This window comes from Babylonia areolata, chromosome 28, assembly GCF_041734735.1.
Source record: "Babylonia areolata isolate BAREFJ2019XMU chromosome 28, ASM4173473v1, whole genome shotgun sequence".
NCBI classification, from domain to species: domain Eukaryota; kingdom Metazoa; phylum Mollusca; class Gastropoda; order Neogastropoda; family Buccinidae; genus Babylonia; species Babylonia areolata.
This window is the reverse complement of record NC_134903.1, coordinates 21970520-21979712: the sequence shown is the minus strand read 5'-3', so window position 1 is coordinate 21979712 and position 9193 is coordinate 21970520. Positions and strand designations below refer to the sequence as shown.

At 41.0% G+C, this 9193-nt stretch overlaps 1 protein-coding gene across 3 annotated transcripts in view; it reads right to left on the bottom strand.

Annotated features, from left to right (window-relative positions):
* Window positions 1-568: 568 nt before the first annotated feature.
* LOC143301835 (mitochondrial 2-oxoglutarate/malate carrier protein-like) overlaps window positions 569-9193 on the bottom strand; it is an 18024-nt gene continuing 9399 nt past the window's right edge. Inside the window, exons 7-10 of one of the 3 annotated variants that reach the window (XM_076616250.1) lie at window positions 9140-9193; window positions 7620-7719; window positions 6423-6474; window positions 569-4551 (exon numbers count right to left, since the gene is read on the bottom strand). The exon at window positions 9140-9193 is cut by the window's right edge and continues 37 nt beyond it. In XM_076616250.1, the coding sequence (XP_076472365.1) occupies window positions 4375-4551; window positions 6423-6474; window positions 7620-7719; window positions 9140-9193 (383 nt within the window). In that variant the 3' untranslated portion in view covers window positions 569-4374. Of the gene's footprint in view, window positions 4552-4576; window positions 4648-5157; window positions 5230-6422; window positions 6475-7619; window positions 7720-9139 lie in introns of those variants that run through there. The other 2 variants (XM_076616251.1, XM_076616252.1) reach the window with 2 other exon arrangements.

Sequence of the window (9193 nt, the reverse complement as noted above, 5' to 3'; positions counted from 1 at the left end):
TCTTCCTATTTTGATCTGCAACCGACGGGCCCAATAGCCGAGTGGTTAAAGCGTTGGACTTTCAATCTGAGGGTCCCGGGTTCGAATCACAGTGACGGCGCCTGGTGGGTAAAGGGTGGAGATTTTTACGATCTCCCAGGTCAACACATGTGCAGACCTGCTAGTGCCTGAACCCCCTTCATGTGTATATGCAAGCAGAAGATCAAATACGCACGTTAAAGATCCTGTAATCCATGTCAGCGTTCGGTGGGTTATGGAAACAAGAACATACCCAGCATGCACACCCCTGAAAGCGGAGTATGGCTGGCTACATGGTGGGGTAAAAACGGTCATACATAAGTCCTTCCAAAAGAAAAAAATCTCCTCTTCATTCGTAGTGACAGCAAATGCTGGAAAGTTAATGATTAAAAAAGAAAAAGAAAGGCAAATGCACATTTTTCAAGAACTGTATGGAAAATGTCATCAGGAGTGGAACGTGTAGAGAGATTTGACCCTGTCTCTTCACTGGGGTGTGGGGGTTAAGTAGGTGGTCTGACCATTCAATAGGCGAAACAAGTTTTTCAGTCGGCTATTTTATTTTCACCTGCTGAAATATCCCTTCCCCCTGATAAGGATGTTGTTACGTGCTTTTATCTTCTCTTTCTATCAAGGAGACAAAAAGTACACACATCAAGAAAACATGGCAAGGCATGGGCAAGCAATCAACCACCCAAAAAAACAACAAAGCAACAACAACAACAACAAAAAGTTAATATCAATTGTGTGTTAAGTACTACCGCAAAAATCATGCAAAAGGAAAAATCCAGAATACAAAATACGGCAACTCTACAGAAGAAACAAAGTACCGCAAAACAAGCCCAAAATTATGCTGGATAATTCACACACATCCAAGGTATTTGACATCACCATGAAAAAAACAACAACAAAAAAAGGACTTTTTTAAATAGAAATATAATGCAGAACACAAAACAAAATATGTAATGATTTTGCAGCCAGCAGGAATATGCAAAGCTACACTGTACAAAAGCTATACAAAACTGTAAATGAACACAAGATATCTGCAATCAGTAATAATATTCAAAGACACACATTTAAAAAATGAACACATACTCACATGCCCCTCCCCCCCCCACTCCCCCCCCCCCACTCCCACTCCCCCCCCCCCCCCCCACCCCCACATACACCCCCCACACACATATTCAATACTCTTTTTAATACTTTTGGTATGTGAATGTACTTCACAAATATGAACTCAAAGGACAATCAGATCCAGGTACCTGTGAACAAAAGCTCACCTACAGTGGTACAAAACTGCTGCAAAACACACCGGTAATATCTAATTATGTAAGTCAGAAACAAAAATATCACAATTATTACAGAGACAGATTTATGGCAACTGAACATGCGGCAATTTGCATTTTTATCGAAACAAAGTCAAAAACCCTGTTAACTTTTAAACCTGCTGAGTGGTCACATAATACACCCTGCAAGGCAGCTTCTTCTTCTTCTTTCTTTCTTTATCTGTCCTCTTGTACCATCTAGGGCGTCGAGGGGAGAAAGAGCTGACGGGCCCTGGCAAGCTGGAAGGCCTCGTTGGGTGGAATGTTGTGGGTCTTCAGGGAGCATTGTAAACCTGTCTACCACATGGCCAGTCCGACTATCGATTATGCCATGACCCCTGAACCCATGGCTAAAACTGTAGGGTCAGAGTGAAACGCTGAATGAATTGATAGATACAGAGACAGACAGACAGAGGAATAAATAAATGAATAAATATTTAAACAAATATACAAATAAAAGTTAGATAAATGAATAAATACATAAAAAATCAGAAGAAGAATAAAAATTGGTTAAACAAACAAATAAATAAATGAATTTTGTAACTTGAGCAAATGGGAAAAATGTGTTTTGATTAATTCATAAATATAATTCATAACAAACACAAAAAAATGAAAAAAAAGGGGGAGGGAGTGGGGAGGGTGTGGGTGGGCGGGGGGGGGGGGGAGAAGGGGGATTGTGAGGCGGGGAACAGCAGCAAGCAAGTATGAAATTTGGTCTTTCCCCAAACAGAAACCACCAACGGTCATCTGAATCAAACATACAAAAAACATAAGTACCTTTGACTTTCTCACTGTAATCAATTGTGTGCCTCTGCTATACCAGTGATTTGAGCAAACTGCAATGAACTGTGTTATCTGATATCACAAATTCTCTCAAAACAACAACCACAACAACAACACAACAACAACCTTCAAACAATAACAACAACAACAACAACTGGAGTTTGGTTTGTATAAAAAACTAGAAACTAGTTCAGAAATAGTCATGAGAATAAGATCAGTGAGCCTAACTCTCATCTGTTGAGCTTGCTGGCATCTGGATAATACGGTTCTGTTCCAGAGGTTTAAGACAACCACAAGATGGGCTGAAACTGACCTTCAGTGAGACATAAACATCACAGTTCTCACCTCAGCATGCAGTTTGGTGTCAGACAGATAGAAGAAGATCCAGGTTTGATTTAGTGATGAATATATACATTGAGACAAATTTGCTTAGCATACCACTGATTATCATAGCATCAGAAATAATCCTGTATTATTTTCCTTTTCATGCTATTATTATCATTATTATTATCATTACTATCATTATTTTTATTTCTATCTGAATTTTTTAAAACTATCATTATCAACTAATTAATTAGTTTATTTATTTATCCTCTTGTTTTTCTTCTTTTTTTTTTTTTGCAAGTTCAAATTATAAAAGACTGCAGAACTCACAACACCACACAGCAGATATATAATAAAACATTATTATTATTATCATTATTATGATTGTCATTAACATTATGATTGTTATTATTCTTATTAATCAAATAATTCATCTATTATTATTATTATTATTCCTTTTTTTGCAAGTTCAAATTATAAAAGACTGGGAAGTAAGCAGAGGAAAAGTTAAAAAACTTAAAGCACCATGCAACATTTTTCTTGTGTATTCCATTATGGCAAATTTTCTGTTTTTCATAAACATTGTCAAAATTCAACTGGCAAAATCACTCAAGCACCAAATCCAAGAAATACAAAGAACAATTTTCACCAAAAAAATCAAATGAAAATTGTTTCTGAAATTTCAGTTATGGCAAGGTTTTCGGGATATAAGAAATGGTGAACGTAGTAGCGGACATAAAAATTAAAAGTCAGGGACTGACAATACTGTACTGAAAAAAAAAGAAGAAAAACTAAATTAAAAATCAGTGGCTGCAAAGGTTTAAATCAGACACAGATAAGATTCAAGCTGTTCACTGACCACATACATGTGCCTGAAGAAGCAGCTAGCGTGTTCAGTGAGAGGCCAGTAGCCGACCACAAGCAGCCTGCATAGTTTCTTCTTCTTTGTTCATGGGCTGCAACTCTCATGTTCACTCGTATGCAAATGCGTGGGCTTTTACGTGTATGACCGTTTTTACCCCATCATGTAGGCAGCCATACTCTATTTTCAGGGGTGTGCATGCTGGGTATGTTCTTATTTCCATAACCCACCAAGCACTGACACGGATTACAGGATCTTTAACGTGCGCATTTGATCTTTTACTTGCGTATACACATGAAAGGGGTTCAGGCACAAGCAGGTCTACACATAATTCATGTTGACCTGGGAGATCGGAACAATCTCCACCCTTTACCCACCAGGTGCTGTTACTGAGATTCGAACCTGGGACCCTCAGATTGAAAGTCCAGTGCTTTCACCACTTGGCTATTGTACCCGTCACCTGCATAGTTCAAATCACCTCTTATGACTTAAAAACATTTTATGAAAATGTACCTGCTTTTTAAGAATTAATGGCCCTTAACCATAAAGTCCGCACATGAACATTTGCATTCATGTTCAAAAACCCTCCACACAAACCTTCTCACAACAATAATTCAGGTTCGATGATAACACTGTCATACTTGAAATGCAGATGAAAGTGTATGCGAGTCCTGCCAGTGTCATGGTCATTGTGGAGAATATGTTTGTTTGTCTGTTTGTTTCACAACACACACTGGTGATGTGGTCGTCATGGAGAATGTGGTTGATTGTCTGTCTGTTTCATACACTGCCAGTGACATGGTCGTCGTGGAGAATGTGTTTGTTTGTCTGTTTGTTTCACAACACACACTGGTGATGTGGTCGTCATGGAGAATGTGGTTGATTGTCTGTCTGTTTCATACACTGCCAGTGACATGGTCGTCGTGGAGAATGTGTTTGTCTGTTTGTTTCACAACACACACCCACGACGTGGTCGTCATGGAGAATGTGGTTGATTGTCTGTCTGTTTCATACCCTGCCGGTGACATGGTCGTCGTGGAGAATGTGTTTGTTTGTCTCTTTGTTTCACAACCCGCCAGTGGTGTGGTCATCATGGAGAATGTATTTGCCGTAGGCCTTGTTCATCTGCTCCAGGAAGATGAAGGTGAGCACGGTGTGGGGACCCAGGCGGGCGTAGTACGGCGTGAACCCCTTCCACAGGGAAAAGAACCCTTCCTTCCGAACTACCTTGGTCAGTACGTCCTGCAAACATCGTCATTATCTTCATCATCGTCATCATCATCACTCCTTCCACAGGGAAAAGAACCCTTCCTTCCGAACTACCTTGGTCAGTACGTCCTGCAAACATCGTCATTATCTTCATCATCGTCATCATCATCACTCCTTCCACAGGGAAAAGAACCCTTCCTTCCGAACTACCTTGGTCAGTACATCCTGCAAACATCGTCATTATCTTCATCATCGTCATCATCATCACCCCTTCCACAGGGAAAATAACCCTTCCTTCCGAACTACCTTGGTCAGTACGTCCTGCAAACATCGTCATTATCTTCATCATCGTCATCATCATCATCACTCCTTCCACAGGGAAAAGAACCCTTCCTTCCGAACTACCTTGGTCAGTACATCCTGCAAACATCGTCATTATCTTCATCATCATCGTCATCATCATCACTCCTTTCACAGGGAAAAGAACCCTTCCTTCCGAACTACCTTGGTCAGTACATCCTGCAAACATCGTCATTATCTTCATCATCGTCATCATCATCACTCCTTCCACAGGGAAAAGAACCCTTCCTTCCGAACTACCTTGGTCAGTACGTACTGCAAACATCGTCATTATCTTCATCATCGTCATCATCATCACTCCTTCCACAGGGAAAAGAACCCTTCCTTCCGAACTACCTTGGTCAGTACATCCTGCAAACATCGTCATTATCTTCATCATCGTCATCATCATCATCACTCCTTTCACAGGGAAAAGAACCCTTCCTTCCGAACTACCTTGGTCAGTACATCCTGCAAACATCGTCATTATCTTCATCATCATCGTCATCATCATCACTCCTTTCACAGGGAAAAGAACCCTTCCTTCCGAACTACCTTGGTCAGTACATCCTGCAAACATCGTCATTATCTTCATCATCGTCATCATCATCACTCCTTCCACAGGGAAAAGAACCCTTCCTTCCGAACTACCTTGGTCAGTACGTACTGCAAACATCGTCATTATCTTCATCATCATCGTCATCATCATCACTCCTTTCACAGGGAAAAGAACCCTTCTTTCCGAACTACCTTGGTCAGTACGTACTGCAAACATCGTCATTATCTTCATCATCATCGTCATCATCATCATCACTCCTTTCACAGGGAAAAGAACCCTTCTTTCCGAACTACCTTGGTCAGTACATCCTGCATACATCGTCATTATCTTCATCATCATCGTCATCATCATCACTCCTTTCACAGGGAAAAGAACCCTTCCTTCCGAACGAACTTGGTCAGTACGTCCTACAAACATCATCATTATAATCATCATCATCGTCATCATCATCACTCCTTCCACAGGGAAAAGAACCTTTCTTTCCAAACCACCTTGGTCAGTACATCCTGCAAACATTGTCATTATCTTCATCATCGTCGCCATCATCATCACTCCTTCCACAGGGAGGGGGGGAAGGGAGGCAGGCATATACATACGTATGTTTGAATGTATATTCATATGTATGTGTACATTATGCTTGTGTGTGTGTGTGTGTGTGTGTGTGTGTGTGTGTGTGTGTGTGTGTTTTGTCAGTCACATTTTGTTATGTATGTGTAACACTGATGTAATAATTACATTATGTATAACACAATGTGTTTTGTAAAGCACCTAGAGCAGGTTTCTGAATAGTGTACTATGTAATAATCCATTTTCATCATTATTATTATAGTTACCATCATCATTCTTAGTAGTAGTAGTAGTAGTAGTAGTAGTATCATTATTATTATCATCATCATTACCACTGTTATTATTATCATTATTATTATTATCATTATCATGATCATCAATATTATCATTATTATTATCATCATTATCATTATTACTATTATCACGTCTAATCACTCACCACAGCACCGCTGTACTCTGGCTTGCCATCAATCATTTTCATGTTCTGGATTCTGAAAATGAATGAATGAATGAATGAATGAATGAATGAACCAACAGATATTTAAATCAATCAATCAATCATCAGTGAATCAATCAATCAATCAACAAATCAAGAAATATATATTAAGTAGGTGGACAGACAAACAGACAGATAGAAAAATGAATAAATACATAACTTAATTTGAAGATGAATCATACTGAATGAATAAGTAGATCAATAAATAATGGAAAAATGAAGAAAACGTTTATTATCTCTATCAACTTTAGATATACCGAGAAAGTTACATAACAAAAAACAAAGAACACCCAAACATATAAAACAGAAGAGAAAAATATAAGAACTTAGCTTTCATGATAAATTCTACATAGTGACTCTGACAAAGTGATATCCTTGATAGACGGTGGATGGTGGATATGCATTGGTAGGTATGAATGAATTTCCAACAGTTCAGTGTGGAATTACAGCACGGTATGGTACCCAGGTGACAGCGGTGTGTGATGTACCCATATGTGGTCACGAAGACCCAAGTGACTGCAGTGTGCGATGTACCCATATACAGTCATGAAGGCCAACGTGACAGCAGTCTGCGATGTACCCATAATGGTCATAAACACTCAAGTGACTGCAGTGTGCGATGTACCCATATATGGTCATGAAGATAAAGGTGACAGCAGTGAGCGACATACCCATATATGGTCATGAAGACTCATAACGGAATGATGGCCTAGAGGTAATACATCTGCCTAGGAAACAAGAGAATGGACGCACTGGTTTCAATCACGGCTCAGTCGTCAGTATTTTCTCACCCTCCACTAGACCTTGAGTGGTGGTCTGGATGATAGTCATTCGGATGACACGATAAACACTGAGGTCCCATGTGCAGCATGCACTTAGCACATGTCAAAGAACCCACAGCATCAAAAGGGTTGTCCCTGGCAAAATTCTGATGAAAAATCCACTTTAACAGGAAAGGAAATGTAAAAAAAAAACTGCAGGCAGGAAAAAAATACACACAAAAAAAAAAGGGTGGTGCTCTCAGTGAAGCGACATGCTCTCCCAAGGGAAAGCAGCCTGAATTTCACACAGAGAATTCTGTTGTGACAATACAATACAATACAATACAATACAAGTGACAGCAGTGTGCGATGTACCCACCTGGTCTTAGCGATGTCGACTGGCATGGAGGCTGCAGTGGTGATCAGCCCACTAATCATGCTGGCCACAAAGTGAAGGAAGAGGCCGTCATGGAAATATCCTGGCAAAAAAAAAAAAGAAAAAAAAAAAGAAGAAGAAATTCATACATCTTACACATTTTGCAACAGGTCACTGAGGGAATATATCTGTTTTAGAAATGATGGCAAGCTTCCTTATAAACGATGTCAAAATGAACAATGGCGTTGATAAGACTGAAGCATGTGATCGTTACTTGAATCTGTCATTAACTCTTTTGCCACCAAGTGAAAAGTTCTCCCCAGGGCCAAATATTTTAGACTCAACGCTCTCCATCGCATGGTTCTGTTCTTGTCGAAACGACAAAGCGGACTTGTTAACCTCAAACTTGGTCAAGGGGAGAAAGTTAGTAAATTTTCTGTTATACAGGAAAGCTGGCTGCAGCTGTCAAGCTTTGTTACCTTGTGAAAAAAAACGGTCCATTTAACATGACTCTTCGATGTCGACTAAAGTCACCTGTGGCAGTGAACTATCCAGTCGACTAAAGTTGCCTGTGGCGGTGAACTATCCAGTCGACTAAAGTCGCCTGTGGCAGTGAACTATCCAGTCGACTAAAGTCGCCTGTGGCAGTGAACTATCCAGTCGACTAAAGTCGCCTGTTGAACTATCCAGTTGACTAAAGTCGCCTGTGGCGGTGAACTATCCAGTCGACTAAAGTCGCCTGTGGCGGTGAACTATCCAGTCGACTAAAGTCGTCGCCTGTGGCGGTGAACTATCCAGTCGACTAAAGTCGCCTGTGGCAGTGAAATGTCCAGTCAACTGAAGTCGCCTGTGGTGGTGAACTATCCAGTCGACTAAAGTCGCCAGTTGGCAGTGAAATGTCCACTCGACTAAAGTCGCCTGTGGCAGTGAACTATCCAGTCGACTAAAGTCGCCTGTGGCAGTGAACTATCCAGTCGACTAAAGTCGCCTGTGGCGGTGAACTATCCAGTCGACTAAAGTCGTCGCCTGTGGCGGTGAACTATCCAGTCGACTAAAGTCGCCTGTGGCAGTGAACTATCCAGTCGACTAAAGTCGCCTGTGGCAGTGAAATGTCCAGTCAACTGAAGTCGCCTGTGGCGGTGAACTATCCAGTCGACTAAAGTCGCCTGTGGCAGTGAAATGTCCAGTCAACTGAAGTCGCCTGTGGCAGTGAAATGTCCAGTCAATGTCCAGTCAACTAAAGTCACCTATGGTGGTGAAATGCCCAGTCGACTAAAGTCGCCTGTGGCAGTGAACTTAGTGAACTAAAGTCACCTATGGCAGTGAACTGAAGTCGCCTACTGCAGTTGACTCAAGTCGCCTATGGCAGTAAATGTAATGAAAGTCACCTATGGCAGTGAACTTAGGTCGCCTGTGGCAGTGTACTGTCCACTGGACTAAAGTCGCCTGTGGCAGTGAACTGTTCAGTGGACTAAGGCCACTGGCCTATGTTGGTGAAAGAGTCAATGAACACTTATCACTACCTGTATTCATCAGCATCTGCTTGGCCTGGGAGTAAGAGGCCAGCTGTGCTGCAT